Below are 20,565 nucleotides of genomic sequence, written 5' to 3' on the forward strand. Positions count from 1 at the left end.
CGAACACAGGAGGAGGATCAGTGATGGGCTGGGACTCATGACTAGGCAATATTTCAGTCTCGACTGACAACTCGCATTCTACTGGATTAGGCTGTACAGCTAGGAAAGAGTCTGAAAGACCAACAACATCTTGAAACTTTTGTGACTGGGACCTAGTAACAGCACACGCAGGAAAAGCTAGGGGAAATTTTCCAGAAAGATCAACTGAGCTGCACACAACTGGCTCACTGACAACAATTGGATTGGGGAAGACTACCACCTGCAAGATCATTTCCCAATATAAGACTGACGTTGTCTACTGGCAATTTTTTACATACCCCCAACTGAACCATGCCCGTAACAAGGTCAGACTTTAAATTAACAGTGTGTAATGGAATACTAACACAGCCCATTTCGATGCCACGAACAAGGACATTTTCACCAGTGTATGAAGCATCAGAGAAAGGCATAACACCATCCAGAATGAAGGACTGAGCCGACCCAGTATCTCTCAAAATCCGCACGCACTTAACTACAGAACTGTCAGCCAAAGACACATAACCAGTCAAAAGAAATGGTGAATAGGTCGCAGCGTCAGTGGCAAATAAGTCGGGAATAGATTGTACGAGTGCCACATTTTTAAGTCTCGCATTTGCAGTCTTCTGTTTCCAAGCCCGACAGTCAGAGATTATATGGCCAGGATCAAGACAGTAAAAGCAGACTCTCTTTCTTTCCACCTCTTTTGAGACAGTTTTACCCCCACTAGGCTTACTGACATTACCACGGGCTATGTCCCGAACCACAGACTCTGTAGCTAAGGAAGTTTTTGTTTGACGACCAGTGGAAAAAACGGTTCGGTGGGTGATCGCAAACTCATCTGCAAATACCGCGGCATCTGAAAGCTTTGATACTTTTTGTTCATTCAAATGAACTACAACACCTTCCGGTACACAAGTCTTGAAGTCTTCCAGTAAGACCAAATCTTGCAACTCCTCATAAGTTGAAGTCTTACTGGCAAGACACCACTTTTCAAAAAGTGATTTCTTTTCTCTAGCGAATTCGACATAGGTTTGATTGGCTTGCTTTGAACATGCTCTAAATTTTTGCCGATACGCCTCCGGCACTAACTCGTACGCCCTTAAGACTGCTGTTTTCACAGTGTCATAGTCCAATGACTCCTCAATTGGCAAAGCCGCACACACCTCCTGTGCTTTGCCAACCAGGTTACACTGAAGCAGTAGAGCCCACATGTCCTTCGGCCACTTCAGTTTAAAGGCGACACGTTCAAAAGCGACGAAATAAGAGTCTACTTCTGCTTCACGAAAAGGAGGTACTAACTTGATGTACTTGCCCATTTCAAAGTCAGATTTAGACTCAACAAGATCAGTAGGGGAAGGTGGAATAGGAACTTGTCGATCACGAAAGGCTTGCGCTTCAAGATCAAGTTTACGCAGTTGAATGTAGCAGTCAGCTTTAATTTCAAGAGCTCTCAGACGAAGTAGTTGTGTCTCATGCTTCTGTTTTCTTAATGCCAGATCAAGCTCTTTTAATTTAAGCACCACTTGGGGATCTTGATAAGATTCTTTTTTCACACTACTTCCTGAACTGGAATCACTGGACGCGACTTCTGTGTTAATTTCAGTGTCGACCACATGCTCTACTACCAACTCTGGAAAAATACCTTCCTCTGCCAATTTCTTGTACAATTCATCTTTTATCACCTTTTTCTGCGCTGTCCTAGCAACCGTTACATTATAAAAGTCAGCAATTACAAGCAGGTCTTTCTTTCTACAACGATTGAATTCCTCCAACGTAGGAGACAGCGTAAATTTGATCAAATCGAAATCCATATTTATCAACAATATGCGACTTCCTCAGCCACTAAAGTTTAAAGCAGTCAAACAAAATTATGCTTTTACAACAACACAATTCCAAATTGGTAGAAAATGGACGAGCCCCCAATTGTTACGCGCCTCCCAGTCTAGGGGGTCAGGGAGGCAGTAACAAGAAATTTACTAAAGAGTAGGCAACCAAGAGCTCTCATCTCCTGTCCCACCACTCTACAAAGAAAAATCACACTGATCTTTGTAACACTCAAGAAAGACTTTATTTAGTCCAAAATACACAAAAAAAAAAAAAGGAAAGCATGAATAGGCTTCGGGAGGGGACAAGGCCAAAACAACAAACATAACGTTCTAACCTTTTAGGGGGTATACTTTCCTAACCTTTCAAAGCAAGATTCAAAATAAGTGACAAAGTTCTTACCTTACTCCCTCTCTAAGCAAACACAGGAGAAAACATGGACGTAAACAAAAATGGCATCCATCTCCCTACTGCTTCCGTAATTAACTAAACCAAAATTTATAATCAAAGCCAAAATTCTAAATGTTTTAAACTCAAGGCTCTTACAGTAGTCAAATGAAGTTAAGAAAACTTAGCTTCACTGCAGCCCAAGTCTGCTTAGCTTAACAACAACAAGTAATCAACAAGTTACAATCAACAATGATAATTTTAGCACACATGCTACAGCTGTGAGGCAGGAGAAGACAGTCTTGGCAGCCTGGAGTCAGAAAGGAGCTTTTTAAACTGGGTTTTCCTCTCCAGCTATATCCACAAGCCTTCTCAATCAAGAGCCAATCACTGACAACCAGGAGATGATTGTAATTGGTGTCAGCTGGTCTTCATTTGCACTCAGGAGGGGGGAAAGAGAGAGAGCACAACAACAAAAAAAAACACCAAAACATTGTACACATAATAATTACGCCCTGGGACGTAACACTTGTCACGGCCACGGAGGCCGTTCCTGACCTCATGGTCTGCCCTGTCACGGCCACGGAGGCCGTTCCGGACCTCATGGTCTGCCCTGTCACAGCCATGGAGGCCGTTCCTGAACTCACGGTCTGCCCTGTCACGGCCACGGAGGCCGTTCTTGAACTCACTGTCTGCCCCGTCACGGCCATGGAGGCCGTTCCTGAACTCACTGTCTGCCCTGTTACGGCCACGGAGGCCGTTCCTGACCTCACTGTCTGCCCTGTCACGGCCATGGAGGCCGTTCCCGAACTCACTGTCTGCCCTGTCACGGCCATGGAGGCCGTTCCTGAGCTCACGCCCTGTCCTGTCACGGCTAAAGAGGCCGTCTGTGAGCTTACGCCCTGTCCTGTCACGGCTAAAGAGGCCGTCTGTGAGCTCACGCCCTGTCCTGTCACGGCTAAAGAGGCTGTCTGTGAGCTCTCGCCCTGTCCTGTCACGGCTAAAGAGGCCGTCTGTGTACCCTCGCCCTGTCCTGTCACGGCTAAAAACACCGTCTATGAATCCTCGTCCTGCCCTGCCACGCCCTCTGTGATCATGAATGCTCTCCCTGTATTGTCTGTCTCTGCTCTCCCTGTGTTGTCTGTCTCTGTTTCCCCCAGATCTCAGACTCTGCCATGGTCTCCTGCCCAGTCTGCTTCCTGGCTAGGGTTTTCTGCTCAGGTCTGGTGGTCCTCTGCCCCGCCGTGGTGGTCTTCTGCCCGGGTCTGTTGGTCGTCTGCCCCGCCGTGGTGGTCTTCTGCTCGGGTCTGGTGGTCGTCTGCTCCGCCATGGGGGTCTTCTGCCCGGGTCTGGTGGTCGTCTGCCCCGCCGTGGTGGTCTTCTGCTCGGGTCTGGTGGTCGTCTGCTCCGCCGTGGTGGTCTTCTGCTCGGGTCTGGTGGTCGTCTGCTCCGCCGTGGGGGTCTTCTGCTCGGGTTTGGTGGTCTTCTACTCCGGTCTGGTGGTCATCTACTCCGCCCTGGTGGGCTCCTGGTCCGTCTGCTCCGCCCTGTTGGGCTCTTGCTCTGTCCTGGTCTCCGGTTCCACCGGGGTGTCCTGCTCTGCCGGTTCTGCCTCAGTCCCCGGTCTTCCCACTTCCTCACGGACCTGGCCCTCCGTCCCTCCCCCTGTTCCGCCTCCGCTCCACCTCCCTCCTGGATTATTTAGGAGCGTCAGGAAGCCGCTCCTTGGGGGGGGGGCTATGTCACGAATCTGGTCCATGCTCTCCCGGTTAACCACCACCAGAGGTCACCCGTTCACCACATTGACTTTCACTCACAACACACTGGACTCCATTTCCCACAATGCATTGCACAGATCACAGTTGTCACCATTCACACATCACACACACCTGATGCTCATTTCACAATCACTCACTCTCTATTTAAGCCTGGGACTTGCTTTTGCTCACGGCCGAGTATTGTTAGCATTTATCACTCCCCAAGCGATAGCAACTTTACAGAACCATAGTCCTAGTCCTAGTCTTAGTCTTGCCTTGTTTTCCTGCCGTGTCTGACCCTGCCCGTGTTTACTGGATTTACCCTTAGCCTCTGCGGTTTGGACTCTGTTATGATGGCGCAGTGGATAAGGCACATGCCTTTGGTGTGAGAGACCCGGGTTCGAATCCACTGTGAAACACCAATGTGTCCCTGAGCAAGACACTTAACCCCCTAGTTGCTCCAGAGGCGTGCGACCTCTGACATATATAACAATTGTAAGTCGCTTTGGATAAAAGCGTCAGCTAAATGAATAAATGTAAAATGTAAATGTAAAACAATGGAAAGAATAATTACAGAAAGAATAACATATTTTTTAGAGAGTAAAAATCTGTTGTCTCCTTATCAGAGTGCATTCCGTAAGGGCAGGAATACAATGGACTCTGTATTATGTCTAGAATCAGACATTAGGAAAGCACAGACAAACAAAGAAGTAGTAGTAGCTATCTTCTTTGATGTGGAAAAGGCATATGATATGCTCTGGAAAGAAGGATTATTAATCAAGTTAAAGTCTTTAGGAATTAGTGGTAGAGCATATAACTGGGTTCAGAACTTTTTATTTGACAGAAAAATACAAGTTAAAGTAGGTGAAGAATACTCTAGAATGCATACAGTGGAGAATGGAACACCACAAGGTAGTGTGTGCAGTCCATTAATATTCAACATAATGATTAATGGCATATTTTCACAAGTTGAACAGAATATTGGAAAATCTTTATATGCAGATGATGGGGCTTTGTGGACTAGAGGTCGCAATATATCATATGTTCATAAAAAAATGCAAAATGCAATAGAGGAAGTTGAAAAGTGGGCTAATAAATGGGGGTTTAAATTATCTGTATCAAAAACGTTTGATACAGGAGGAGAGAGAGCAGGAACAGAAATGAAGAGAATATAATAACCCGTTTGAGAATAGGTCACACAGGATTGAATAGTACACTGTTTAAAATTGGCAAACATCCAACTGGGGAATGTAATCACTGTAGTCAGCAAGAGACAGTTGAACATGTAATACTTCACTGCAGGAAATACAACAAAGAAAGACATAATTTTATTCAGTCACTAATTAAAGATGGGCATAAAAATTTTTCAATAATAGGTATACTAAAGGAAAAGGCTATATATGATATTATTACTAAGTTTATTAAAGAAACGGAATTAAGTAAAAGAATTTAGACAGTTATTTAATATTTTTATTTTTTTTGTTCCCCATCTATCCTATTATGTTAATCCTATAAGCATGTATCCTGTCCACACTCCAGTCCAGTCGGTGGCGGTAATGCACCTACAAGTTGGTTTGCCAACCGCCATTAAACACCAAAGAAGAAGAAGAAAATGTCTCGACAAAAGCTGACAAGAATCAGTGATCTGTGATGAATGAAGGAAAATGCTTTCAAGAAGGGTTTTTAAGCTTTCTTTGTGATTAATTTTTGAAAGAATCATTCAGAAAGTAAAGTTCACATTGCTGGAGCTCAAACAGGGACGATGGCTTCATCAGCTGAATATGATTATATTTGTCCTGTATGTCATGAAATCTTCAAGACTCCTGTTATTCTATCATGTAGCCACAGTTTCTGTAAAGAATGTCTTCAACAGTTCTGGAGAACCAAACAAACTCAGGAGTGTCCCGTCTGCAGGAGAACTTCAAGACATCAACCTCCAGTTAATCTTGCTTTAAAAAACTTGTGCGAGTCGTTCCTGAAGAAGAGAAATGAGAGACGTTCATCTGAGGAGTTCTGCAGTTTGCACAGAGAGAAACTCAAACTCTTCTGTCTGGAGGACAAACAGCCTGCGTGTTTAGTGTGCTTTACTTCACAGCAACACGACAATCATAACTTCAGACCCATCAGTGAAGTGGTTTCAACACATAAAGTAAGACCGATTTATATCTGATGTTTAAAGCTGGGCATAAATACATTTCTTACTACCATTTTGCTGATATAATGTGAACATATTACAGAAATCTCTGGTGTTTTATAGATATTCACTTTAAATTCCAGGAGGAGCTCAATACAGCACTGAAGTCCTTACTGGAGAAACTTCAACACAAAGAAAACATTAAAGGAGAGTTTGAGAAAACACTTCAACACATCAGCGTGAGGATTCATATTCATACCTTTGATTAGAACAGATGCATTGTTTTGTCTGACAATTGCATGCTCCTGTATTGACCTGAATAAATGTTTACTCCTTGAAGTTTATTAAATCAACTGTCAGACACATGCATTTAAAATCTTTTTATTCTGGGAATGGTATCGGTTCACATAAACAAACCCCCTGAGTGCCGGTTGCTTTGACAGTGGGCAGGACTAATATATAAGCAGCAATCTCATTGGTTAGTGCTCACCTTTCACAGAAAATATTTTACATTTGTAACTAACTTTAGTGAGTTTTTAATCTTGAACCTCATTATTAGTCTTTCCACAGAAAAACCGAAAGACGAATAATGTTAAAATCACCAGCAGTCCTTAAATCTGTTTAATATGAAATCTACATATTTTCATTCAGACGTGGTTGCTATGTGTGGGATCTGATAGGGCTCATGCATGGCTGTAGCCAGGCTTTAGAAATTAGTGTTAAATAATTGTGCTATAATAATAAACAAATACACACATACAACTCATTACATACACTATAAACACTTTAAAAGAGACAGACATGTAGATGTTTGTGAAAGATGTTTTCTCGGTTTTGTTAAAGGGGTCCTATTATGCTCTTTACAAAGTCTTGATTTTGTTTTGAGGGTGTACTAGATGCTCTCATGCTTGGTGGTTCAAAAATCCATACATTAAAAAATACGTTAAATATTAAATAATGGAGCTTTAGCATGAGAGCAATTCTTTCAAATAGTATCACATTTAAAAATATTACTGTATACACATATAAATGTAAAGATACACATATAAATTATATTTATATGTGTATATTTATAGATTATATTTATGTGTATTTGCCTCCTACAGACACAGAACATCTACTGTTACAGTACTAGTACTTCAGAAAGCTAGTTGTAGTTAACTACCCTATATTTACCCACTCACTCTTCGTGCTGCTCCAGAATAGTGCATCTTTGAGATGATTGAAGTGAATGTTGTTTGCTTTCAGTCTCAAGCTAAGCACACAGAGCGTCAGATTAAACAGCAGTTTGAGAAGCTTCATCAGTTTCTCAGAGATGAAGAAGAAGCTACAATCACTGCACTGAGGGAGGAAGAGGAGCAGAAGAAGCAGATGATGAAGGAGAAGCTGGAGGAGATCAACAGACACATCTCAGCTCTTTCACACACAATCAAAGACACGGAGGAGATGATGAAAGCCAGTGACGTCTGCATTCTGAAGGTCTGATTTCAGATCATTGATTGATTGATGATTGATTGAGTTGTTGATGATCAATGGTGTGCTTGTTCTGCAGGAGTTTCCAGTCTCAATGAAAAGGTGAGTGATCTGCTGGTGTCTCTAGTCTCTCTGCTTCTGGTCCAGAGCCACTTCAGTTCTGATCCTGAATGTTCTTCCAGAGTCCAGATCTCATCACAGCCGGATCCACAGACGACTTCTGGAGCTTTGATTCATGTGCCACGTTACTTGGGCAACCTGCCCTTCAGAGTCTGGAAGAAGATGCAGGACATCGTCCAGAACAGTGAGTCTGACTGCAGAAGATCTAAAATGTTAGTCTTGAATTAGTTGACCCATGCATTTAATATTTTGCACTTCATAAAATGCAGTGGAAGTTTATGTTAAGGGAACATAGTGAGCATCATTGCTCCCTAGTTTTTTTGTGGGATTTTTTTAGGGAGCGATCGTTCCAGTGCATTTTTGTGATCTCTTAAAAGGTCGAGTGTTTATACAATGCGCAGTGTTTCTGTAACTGTCCAAAGCATATGTGATTTGGCATGCAAGGCATGTGATTGGCACCACAAAAGTGGTGTTTACTCTGCTCCGGAGCAGGGTTCTTTAACACCGGGTATAAACTGGTGCTAACCCCTCTTCTAAACTACAAGTGTGAAAAGTCCTAATGTTTTGGTCTGATTGCGCATCAATCCCAGGGCATGTAAATATGATAACAGAAAAATGTCTGATGTATTTGATCAATAGATTGATAATAATCTGTGTTGATTGTGTCTCATTAGCTCCTGTTATTCTGGATCCAAACACTGCAAACCCACATCTTGTCCTGTCTGATGATCTGACCAGTGTGAACTGGAACTGGAACAAACTACCTCTTCCTGATAATCCAGAGAGATTTGACTCTTATCCCTGTGTTCTGGGTTCAGAGGGTTTTAACTCAGGAACATACTGCTGGGATGTGGAGGTTAAAGAGAGTTCAGACTGGATTCTTGGAGTAACTACAGCACCAAACCAAAGGAAAGGACGTGATTTCTATAAGACTGGTGTCTGGAGTGTGTGGTACGATCAGTATAGCCTGTCTGAGCAGCCTATCTTTGGCTTTCGTGTTGAACAGCAGCTTGATCGTGTTAGAGTTTATCTGGACTATGACAGAGGAACAGTGTCATTCTCTGATCCTGTAACTAACACACATCTACACACATTCACAACCTCCTTCACTCACACACTCTTTCCATTCTTCTGCTGTTATACTATTTTCACTCTGAGGATCTTACCATTCAGTAGTTAGTAAATGTTACTCCTGTAGGACCGGACCTGCTTTCATCATGTTTCCAATATTTAATTCAGATCACATGAGTAAGAGTACAGCTGGTCTGAATATCAGTACTGCTGTGATTGGCCCGTGATGACCACATGACTGACATCCAGCTCTACAGAAACACTTTGGCTGCGTCTGAAACCGCCTGCTCAACGAGTAGGTACTTATTTTCAAGAAGTAGTTACTTAACGAGCGCTAAAAGAGTACGTACTCTACAGCCAAATCTCGTTGAGTATGAATGAGATCCGCCATATTTACGTTATCATGTGACCTATGACGTTATAACAAGCGCAAAAAAAAAAAGATATGAGCGACAGGTTTAATTCATCTATCTGTAAATATTTTGATGCTGATTAAATTTGCTCATTTTTGGTCTTGTTGAAGAAACAGCTGCCCTTATGATTGTAGTATAACCAACAAATTTTGGGTTGATTTAAGTTTTTATATTTTTAACTCAACTAATATAACCTACAGTTACAGTTTCATCCTTAAATAAATTATTTTTTTATTATGAAAAACCAAAATCGTTCATCCACATGCAAAACCGACTTAAATCTCCTTTGTTTTCCTCTTTTTCTTGTTGAATGTCCCTCTCGTTTCATCCCTGAGGCTTATAAATAACAAAAACAAATGCAATTTTAATGCATTGATTAATAATGAATGTTATGATTATTCAAAAATATTTAATCTTTTTGTCCCTGTGTATATAATCTCATACTATGATGTATGCAAACCAATTCTAGTTATGTTTTCTTTCTCTTTATGATTGTTCATTGTTAAAGCTACTACCATCTTTCCCTGAGCTTGTATATTCTGCAGTAATAATAAATAATAATAAAATAAAATAAGAGCAACATGCGCACAAACATCTGAAAGCATCAATAAATCCACAACCCCACCTAGTATGTTTTCCTCCATGTTTGTAATTTCTGTGTCAATCAGCTGCTCAAAGATCTTACCTTTGGAGAGGATTGTTGATTTTACTCCAAAAATTTAAGTATTACTACTTAGAAATTAAGATTCCTTCAGAATGCATTGGTTGCCCAACACTTATGAACAATAATAATGATAAATTCTGACCAATAATTAATTATATTTTTTAGTGAAACAAGCTAAATGTAATTGTCTTCTTCATATGCTGTAGCTATGCATGACTGTACACTAGACAAATCCAGCCAAGGTGAATACATCTCAATTTTCAGTCAAGCAATGAATTTAATGCATGTTAATTTAACAATTATATTTTATTTACTGACAACAGGAAACATGAACAAATTAGTAAAATGTAAATACAAGTAACCATGACAATAAATAAACAAGTCAACAGCACATGAAAAATCTTTATCAAACATAATTGTTCTAAAAATCATGTATTTACAGGCAGTGACCCACATCCTACTGCATCTCAACACAGCTGAGCCAGTTCTGCAGCTTTATTCTGATGAAGACCACCGTGTCCAGCTTCACCTGTCTCCGCCGTCCATCACATCCCTCACTGCTGCAGTCAGACTGAATCTGATCATGGATGGGAAAGGGACATCGAGGCTATCGTTGCCTGAGTGCACAGAGAGGATGAGGAAGACCATGATGACACCCCTGTACCACACACAATCTTGAAGCAAGAGCAGGAGAACGCGTGTGGGAAAATCTAGCTGCCAAATGCATAATTGTAAATTTACAAAACATTAAATGTAAAAAAAATTTTTTTTAAATGTAAATGCTTTTTTTGTGCCTTGGGCACAAACGCTCAACAAAGCTGCTTGTTTCTTAAAGTTTATTTATATAATATAAATGCTTACATATATTTCATACAATTTCTATTTGGGGCTTTAAAGGGTTAGTTCACCCAAACATATACATTCAGTCGTTATTTACACACATCCACACTGTTCAATCCTTGTGTGTGTGTTTGTCCTGCTGGTTTCTGTTCATACAATATCAGTCAGTGGAGCCTAACTTTCAGATTCTTCGTGAAATTATTTGATGATGCTTTTGAAGCTTCTGAAACTCGTGCTCCATTGACTGATGTTGAATGAACAGAAACCAGCAGGACAAACTTGAATAAAATCACATCTTCAATTTCTTTTGGTCTTTCTCTAGATGCTCTCGCTGGCTCTGGGGTCACTGAGGATGAAGAGACCACAGCAGCATCCGGTTCAGATGAGGCAGTAAGGGCAGGTGGAGTGATGGAGCATCTCATTCATGGCACTGGATCATTTCCAGGATGTTGCTGTGGACTTCTCCATCCTCACTGCACACACCAGTCTGCAGACATTTCAGATCATACAAAGATGAAAATTACAAAATACAAAATGATTTCTTACTTTATATTTTTGTTTTCCTTTTTTCCCACAAATCCTGCTGTCACCTGCTCCAGCACAAAAGCTCTGCATCAAATGCACAGAAATCAAGAATCAGAAAAGCGCTGTAACAGCTTCGTTTGAAATTACAATCATTAAAATAAACGAAACCTTAAGATTTAAAATAATTTGTTATTCATTTCAGTAACTGAGAGGTTTTCAGCTCACTGAGAGCCTTTGAATATTCTTTTAGAATATTTTCCTGTTTCTTATTAAATAGATATTTAATGGTCTTTAAGAAGGTTTATGTAAATGCACTTTGTGTTTACTGGAGCTCTACAAATATACTGTAACATTACTGTCTAGCATCTACACCTTCAGCAAATCAACAATTTACTATACAGTAGCTCAAGAAATGCGATTTTAACACATGTAACCGTGTTTTTGATCGATAATACTCACATTTGTAAACACCCGCGTCGCTGATCTCCGTCACGTGATGATGACGTATCCTCTCGCGCGGGGCTTCTGGGATAGAAAAGTATCCATCGGATGAACACTCAAGAATCTGGGCAGAAGCAGTAGGACATCCGGGAACTTCTCGACTACTCGTCTATGAATACTGAGGTTTCGGACATACTTATTCGGTCGCCTACTGCTTTTCCACTACTATATAGAGAAGTAGGCATATTCGGACGCACTTTAAGTAGACGCACGTCCGAATCTCGCGAGAAATAGTATGTCACCCAGGTAATTCCTGCCTACTCTTTTATGAATCCGAAGGATTCGGACATACTTCAGACACTACCGGCCTGAGTTGGAGAGAGGGGATCTACCGGTCTCTGGGAAGCGTCTGGGCCCGAGCCAGCTCGCCATCGTCCGCGACTCCCCCGAGCCCGCCGCCATTCGCGGCTTCCCTGAGCCCTCTGCAATCCGCGCTGCCAGAGCGCCCTCCAGTGCCTGCTCCTTGCAGGTGCTCTCCTGCGTCTCCGCTGGTGCCGTCCAGCTCTCCTGCGTCTCCGCTGGTGCCGTCCAGCTCAGCTCCTCAAGAGTGCCCCCAAGTGTCTGCGCTTCAAGAACGCCCCCAAGTGTCTGCGGTTCAAGAGCGCCCCCGCGAATCTGCGCTGCCCGAGCGCCCTCCAGTGCCGGCTCCTCGCAAGTGCCTTGCAGTGCCTGCTCCTCGCAAGTGCCCTCCTGCGTCCCCGCTGGTCCCATCCAGCCCTCCTGCATCTCCGCTGGTCCCGTCCAGCTCTCCTGCGTCCCCGCTGGTTCCGTCCATCTCCGTGCTGCCAGAGCGCCCCCCAGAGTCCGCGCTGCAAGAGTGCCCCACAGAGCCCGCTCCAGTCCCGCCATGGCCTCCTGAGTCTCCTGACCCGCCATGGCCTCCTGAGTCCCTGGATCCGCTATGGCCCCCTGAGTCCCCTGATCCGCCGTGGCCTCCCGAGTCTCCTGATCCGCCGTGGCCTCCCGAGTCTCCTGATCCGCCGTGGCCTCCCGAGTCTCCTGATCCGCCGTGGCCTCCTGTCCCGCCGTGGCTCCCAGAACGGGTCCCGCTCTGGAGGCCGGTAGCCCTGCCCCCTGGAGGCCTCCAGAGCGACCAATAGTTGAAGATCAGACCAATAGTTGAAGATCTAAAATAAGTTAAAATGTTCTTAAAATTTTGGTTCAACTCGATTATATTTTTAATATAAGTTAGTTTAAATGTTAAGTTAACATAACTTGAAATTACTTAGTAGATTATATCATATTGCATGTTTTAAGTAAAGAATGTTGAGTGAACTCAAATATTTAAGTTCATCTAAAAAAAATATATATCTTTATTTTACTTAAAATAAACAAGTTGGTTTTACTTAAGTATGATGCAAAAATGGTGCATATATATTTTAAGTAAATCGAACATCAGTTTTATCAGTGAATACTTATATAGCATTTATTAATGTTACTTGATATTAAGTTTAAGATTTTTCATATCAATTCTGCTTAAAAAGATCTGATATAATCCTGTTTAAGCTTCTCCTGAGCAGTTTTAGGTTACGGACCTGTTGCTGTGATAGCAAGTCTAGGATGAGATTTATTTACACTGTTATTTGTGCAGTGTGCGAATGTCAAAAACTAAAAATAAAAAAAATCAGATTTGAAGCTTGTGACATAAATGTGTACATCAACTCCATTACTTTATTTAACATTCACGTAAACACTACAATCAGATTCATCAATCTAAATGAATTCAGTCCAAATGAACCATAAATTGTGCATGTAAATATATCACAAATTAATTTTTGATTAGTAATATGCATTGCTAAGAACTTCATTTGGAAAACTTTAAAGGTGACTTTCTCAATTTATTTTTTTTTTACCCACAGATTCCAGATTTTCAAATAGCTGTATCTTGCCCAAATATTATCCTATCGTAACAATATAAATTTTCCATATATTAAAGGAAAGCTTATTTATTCAGCTTTAAGATGATGGATACATCTCAATAAAAAAAAAGAAAAAAAGAATGACGACGGCGAGCTGGCTCGGGCCCAGACGCTTCCTAGACACCGGTAGATCCCCTCTCTCCAACTCAGGCCGGTAGTGTCTGGGAGGTCCACGGGACGGTGATAGTTGGCACCGAGCCAGAACAGCTTGTTAAGCATTGCATCCTCCCAAGCCGTTGCCGCGGCGATCTTGCAAAAACCTTCCTTTATGACTGGTTTTGTGGTCCAGGGTCACATTTTACTCTAGTGTGAATCCTCTCATGTATTTTCAGGGGTTCTGACCGTCTGAATCTCTTGTCACAGTGTGAGCACTTGTACGGTTTCTCTCCAGTGTGAATCCTCTCATGTATTTTCAGATGTGATGACTGAATAAATCTCTTGTCACAGTGTGAACACTTATGAGGTTTCTCTCCAGTGTGGATCCTCTCATGTGTATTCAGGGCTCCTGACTGACTGAACCTCTTGTCACAGTGTGAACACTTATAAGGCTTCTCTCCAGTGTGAATCCTCTGGTGCTGTTTTAAACTGCTTACTGAAGTAAAAGTCTTTTCACACTCAAAGCACAAGTACTCTCTCACACCAGTATGCATTTTCTGATGCATTTCCAAATTTTGTAGACATGAAAAGCTCTTTCCACACAAATAACAAGAATGAGGTTTCTCCTTTGTATGAACTCTCAGGTGTTTCTTCAGGACTGAAGCCCACAAAAATGTTTTGCCACATTGATCACATGTGTGCTGCTTCCCTCCAGTGTGGATGTTCATGTGATCCTTAAGATTAGCTGATTTTGTGAAACTCTTCCCGCACTGATCACAAGTGTGCGGTTTCTCTCCAGTATGAACTCTCATATGTGCCGTAAGGGTTCCTTTTTGTAGGAAACTCTTCCCGCACTGATCACACGTGTACGGTTTCTCTCCAGTATGAACTCTCATATGTGCCTTGAGGTTTGCTGATTGTGTGAAACTCTTCCTGCACTGATCACAAGTGAACAGTTTCTCTCCAGTATGAACTCTCATGTGAACATCAAGAGTGCGTTTGTATGTGAAACTCTTTCCACACTGAGTGCAGGTGAAATATTTCTTGGCTCTTCTTTTATTTACATCGTTCTGTGTGGGTTTTTCTCCACTTTTGACATGATTTTTCACCTCAGTTTCAATCAATTCTTCTTTCTCCTCATTATCTTCAATCAACTCTGAAACAAAAGTAAAATCAGTAAATCTTCATTAACTTCATTAAAAAAAATTAACCCTGATATAACAGCGGAAAGTAGACAATTGTACTACAAACTTTTGATCATTTTGATGTGATTTTATAAATTATGCGTCCCTGAAACTTTCCATGAATGAGGTACACTGCTTTTCAAATTATTCGTTTTCAATCAACACAAACTCAGCACACCTGAAAAAATGATAGGCGAGTAGGAAAAAATAGTCCAACAACACGGTCGAATCCAAAATATAATAATGCAATCCTGCACTCTATCAGTACTTGATAAATATTGCAATTTATTGTTATAAGCACAAGCAACATTTTGGTTCACTGACCTTCATCAGGGAAAAATTATTATTTTTAAATAATATAGACACAAATCTCATGCTTCTACAGGGAGAGCTATTAAGTACGTTTGATCAACAACATGAAGGATCTGAGGATCCACAAATACAAACTGTGTTCCATCAACAGAGCGACCATACATTTGCATTATATTTTTCTTTTCTTTATTTTCATTATTTTATAATCATTTATTTGTATAATCATTTATAATCATTAACCATTTATGTAATTTATTGTTAGATTATTTTTTATCATTTACCATTTATATAATTTGATTATTCATTTATTATTTTATGATGTTTTTATATTTTGTATGTTATTTTCCTTGTTTATGCATGTTCATTGTTAATCTGATGATTGTGAGGTTTAATGAACTGTTTTGTCTGAATGAATAAGAGATAAGAGGGGATGTTAATGGAAATTCAAGGTTTATGGGATGTTGTTGTTGGATTTGTGCTGGTCAGACAAAGTCTTAGCATTGAAACATATGCAACTAAGATTATTCAATAAACTTTGCTCCTTTTTATCTTCACTTCATCTCCTGCATCTGGTCTTCTCTGGCTTTGCTCAGTCATCTTCTAGGGTCACAGAAGACTATTAATACAGTTTTGGTATCAGGCATTACTTGATGTTAATGGGTTTTAAAACTCTAGTCTACCACATCCAGTTCTCAAAAGTCTTGTGAACAAATGTTCTGTATGTGTTTTATAGCCTTATTTTAGTGACTATTTAATTTTAGAAAAAAAAATTTTCACTAACCATGTATAAACATTATTTTCTCAAAAACACAAACATCTAGGCTACATTCATGCTGCTCATGTATTATTGTAGCCTAGTTTGTGCCGATTACAGAGTAATCAGACTCAAGTCATTAATATGTTTTTAAGATACTGAAAAAAGCACAAATGTCAGGGCATGTCAAAACTTCTCCAGGGCCACAAAACAACATCAGAAGATAGAAGATTATTGCTTTGTAAGCCTAGGCACCACAAACAGTCATTAAAGATGAATGAAGAATAAACACCAACCTTCTTGTTCCTCGTGTTTTATTCTCCAGGTTTCTGGTTCCTCGTGTTTTATTCTCCAGGTTTCTGGTTCCTCGTGTTTTATTCTCCAGGTTTCTGGTTCCTCGTGTTTTATTCTCCAGGTTTCTGGTTCCTCTTCTTTTATTCTCCATGTTTCTGGTTCCTCGTGTTTTATTCTCCAGGTTTCTGGTTCCTCGTGTTTTATTCTCCATGTTTCTGGTTCCTCGTGTTTTATTCTCCAGGTTTCTGGTTCCTCGTGTTTTATTCTCCATGTTTCTGGTTCCTCGTGTTTTATTCTCCAGGTTTCTGGTTCCTCGTGTTTTATTCTCCATGTTTCTGGTTCCTCGTGTTTTATTCTCCAGGTTTCTGGTTCCTCGTGTTTTATTCTCCATGTTTCTGGTTCCTCGTGTTTTATTCTCCAGGTTTCTGGTTCCTCGTGTTTTATTCTCCAGGTTTCTGGTTCACTGGTGTTCTCCTCGCTCTCTTCTTTAACAAACACCATCTTCACAGCAGATCTCAGTTCAGATGATCCTCCTCCAGATATTCCTGCTTGATTCAACACTTAGTCACGGCTGTGAGGATGAGAATATTACAGGTATTTACTGACCTGATTCAAAAACTGTATTTTTATATTTACAGAAACAACATTTCTAACAGTTTGTATTAAACCAGCCTGACAACAGAACAAAACAGAGCATGCTGAAACTCTTCTTCCTCTGGTTTTATGGTGTTTGGCAAACAAGCGCCTGTGTTTAAGCGCCACCCGCTGGACTGGAGTCAAGAGGAGGGGAAATAATACGGGGAAAATTACTTAGAGTGAATATGACGAATTGAGACAGACGCACTGTTTTAAATAACTGATTGAACAATTCAGCTTTAAATGATTCAAGATAGTATTTCACTAGTTTGTTGTTTCTGGTTTTGAATTTTGTGCACAGTGCGCCCGACAGGGGTTAAGTAACTGGGGCCCTCAATGAGGGGGCCCCACAAATATATATTGATAATCCATAATATTATCATGATGAAATGACAATTAAAATACATAATTACATGCTGTCAGTTGGAATAACATTTTGTAAGAATAATTTTTACCAGGGGAACCACTGAAAAGTGATTGGGCTAGTTCTGAGTAGCAATTGGGTGGGTTTTGCTGTGAAAACCTGGCAACCTTAAGAGAGGGAAAGAAAGCAGCAGGAGCCAGGTAAGCTGGCTAGCCAGGTAAATTTCAATTAAATTTGCACCAATCCTGAATTTCAGGTATCAATCCTGCTAACAGCTAACCTGCTCCGGGGCAGATTATGTTCTGGGTTAGAGATCTCAAACTGAAACTAGACACGTCTAATGCAAAAAGTACCTCCCCCAGTTTCTCCTGTTCCAAATAAAAGTAAAAAAAAAAATAAAAATGTCTGGCTTTAATGATAATTACTTCAGAGTTATTTTATATGATTTATATAATCATTATAGGATTTATATTATTATTAATCCATTACACAAGCAATTATAGTTTAAGTTCAGTGGTATCTTCAAAGTCAGGAAAGCGTGAGAGGGCCAGTCCTTCCAAGGTCGCAGTAGAAACTTTGGACCCTGAAGCCATCTTTTGGGGATCTCGCATATAAGATCTCGCAGGTTCTTGCCACGAGTCAAGGTCGGCAGGGTTCTTCATTCTGCCTGATTGGTCAACTCCTGAATCTCCGCTACCCGGGTGCTTACAAAAACCTTGTTTCAGCAGGATTCAGAATGGAGCCAGTGGAGCACAACAATGGAGTCAATCCAGTAGGTGATCTTGTCCAAATTCAGAGTGAGCTCATTTGCAAGCAACTTTCGGTATTGACTGTTGCTTTCGTGGGGCCACTCTGGATCGGGCTAAAAGAAAGGCAAGGTGGAGTTCCCCCTGGTGACCTTCTGAAAGGAGGTAGGCCACTAATCTGGAGAAGAGATATCCAAAGAGAACAAACACCACCCTGACCAAACTTATCTCCTTGATCATTTTCAACCTTCTCCCCCCTGCCCTCTCTGCCTCTCCTCCCTCACTCTTATTCCCCAAAAAGCAAGAATATCCATATGCCACAAGTGTTATATCTTGTCAATGTCATGTCTCTGTGCGATTGGTAAATTGGTCTCAATTTTACAGTAGGCACTTATATTATGAGAAATATTGAAAACTTGTGAATTCTGTACTTCTGTTGTGGACGGTCTCCTTTCAAAATCTGATAAACATTGCTCCACATCAGGTGTGACCATTTGAGCACGGAAACCAACAAACCAAAAAGGTCTTTTATGTTTTTACACCTGACCTGAATATTTCTTTGTCTTTGTTATCTGGGTATATTAGGGAAGTGACAAAACACTACTTTGCAATTCTGTAGCCAGATCAGCCGTAGTGTGGAGTGTATTTCATATGTTCCTGGTAGCCACTGACTTTCAGAGTGTAAAAAAAAAACTGTTTGGTTACCAACTTCCTTCAATAAATATCTTCTTTTTTGTTCAACAGAAAAGGGAAATCAATATAGATTTAGATACTGGGGTGCGTAAATTATGACTGAAATTTCACTTTTGGGTGATCTATCACTTTAATATTAAAGGTCATTAGTACTACAATTAATAACTCATATGCAAGATGGCATCAGTTGCATGTTTTTAAAAAAAAAGAAGAAAAAGCGAGTCCATGGTATGATATGAGAGACAATGATATACAGCATTGCCATGATGACTTCGACTGATAGCAGATATCGCAGCACAGAATGTGTTTTATAACCCCAACAAATAACTTTTTGTTGAATGCAATTGAACTTGTATTACACGTTTAACATTTAGATTCGTTTTTTCCATTGTTTTTCTTTTTGCAGAATTGCTGTTGTTTGCATTTACACTATTGCACTGTGGATATCAGTAGACATAGACCTCATTGAGATACTACTGACTGAACAAAAACTGAAAAACCGCTAACTCAGCTGTCTTTCTTTTCTAGATTAAGAGAAGACAAAACAAGTCCAGACAAGTACAGTTTGTAAACAAACTTTGTGGTTTGCCAGAGTAAGCCTGACCTGTTTGAAGTCGATTTAAAAGCTTGTAGTTTCAAGGTGTTTGAGTGAAGCAGTTTGAAGTTTAAATAAACAGTAGTTTTTAAATCTTAAAGCTGAAGATTTAGTCATGCATACTATGATACGGTCTAAATCCTGACTGTAAATTCTCTCAGATGCCATTTTTCTCTAAGAAGGAACATAGCTGAGAAGATACTGCCTTTTCTAGTATTTTTGACAGAAAAGTGAGATTTGAGATCATCTGTAATGAACTAATTCTCTAGCATCAAGTTTGTTTTTTTGTTTTTTAATGGGAAGCTTAATAACAGCCAGTTTGCAGGTTTTGGGGACATATCCTAATGAAAATGATGAATAAATATTATGCAGCAGAGGATCTATGACTTCTGGACTCTTTTAGTAGATTAGATGTAATAGGGTCCAACATACATGTTGTAGGTTTTGATGATTTGCAAGTTTATACAATCATTCCTCTCGGCCTCCAAAATCCCATCACCACCTCCATGCTGTGCCAGCTGGAAAACCGACAATTTATTTGATCAGGCCAATGGTGAGGGCGGTCAGCGACAGACAGTGCAGTGCGTCAGGTGATCGAAAGTGTTTTTCTGTCGCAAAAACAATGTCTCAACATAGCCATTATCTATTTGTCCTTCATGGACTGCGTGATTTCACCACTTTGTGTGGAATTGTTTTTTTCTGCGACTAAGCGACTAATAAAATTTTGGTCGACCAAGCCTCTTCTCGTTGACTAACAATTACTTGATTATTAAGGGGCAGCCCTACATAATACACTGCTTTTACTACAGTAATACAATAAGCTTTTAATGAGGCAGCTCAACGTTCCTTCACTACTAGTAGAAAACAAACAGAGATGAAGAAAATCCATCAACAACAGCATGATTCAGACATCAGTGAGTTTATAAAGCTCTTTATTAAAGGAATAAACTCATATGGTGAAAATATGATGTATTTTCTTAAATGGCTAGGAATACTTTTGGATAAATATACATCAGCTCATCTTTCTGATCTACATCACATATATGATTACAAGTGGTCAACAGTATTAAAACTGAAAGAGAACAAAAATTTGAACAACTCAAAGCTGAACAAGCAGAACTTGAGAGAGCATCTGAGGATATTGAAGCTGCAAACTTTGGTGTGGAGCACATCATGAGGGGAGATTGGTCAGATCTATGAATCATGTTCATCTGTGCAGAAGAACAAGAAAGACCTGCAGATTGA

General features: G+C 40.5%; 1 protein-coding gene across 1 annotated transcript; it reads left to right on the forward strand.

Moving 5' to 3' along the window:
* Positions 1–5,579: 5,579 nt before the first annotated feature.
* Positions 5,580–10,625, forward strand: LOC306852676 (nuclear factor 7, ovary-like). Its single transcript, XM_079389700.1, has 6 exons — positions 5,580–6,135; positions 6,264–6,359; positions 7,369–7,599; positions 7,673–7,695; positions 7,776–7,897; positions 8,388–10,625. The coding sequence occupies exons 1-6, from the start codon at positions 5,749–5,751 to the stop codon at positions 8,891–8,893; spliced, it is 1,365 nt and encodes a 454-aa protein (XP_079245826.1). The 5' UTR covers positions 5,580–5,748; the 3' UTR covers positions 8,894–10,625.
* Positions 10,626–20,565: the final 9,940 nt, after the last annotated feature.

This window comes from Barbus barbus, assembly GCF_936440315.1.
Source record: "Barbus barbus genome assembly, chromosome: 3".
NCBI lineage: Eukaryota > Metazoa > Chordata > Actinopteri > Cypriniformes > Cyprinidae > Barbus > Barbus barbus.

Coding starts and splice junctions, on each gene's coding strand:
- LOC306852676 (XM_079389700.1), top strand. CDS start 5,749: ATGGCTTCATCAGCTGAATATGATTATATTTGTCCTGTATGTCATGAA. Junction 7,696..7,775: donor TTTCCAGTCTCAATGAAAAG/GTGAGTGATCTG, acceptor ATGTTCTTCCAG/AGTCCAGATCTCATCACAGC. Junction 7,898..8,387: donor GCAGGACATCGTCCAGAACA/GTGAGTCTGACT, acceptor GTGTCTCATTAG/CTCCTGTTATTCTGGATCCA.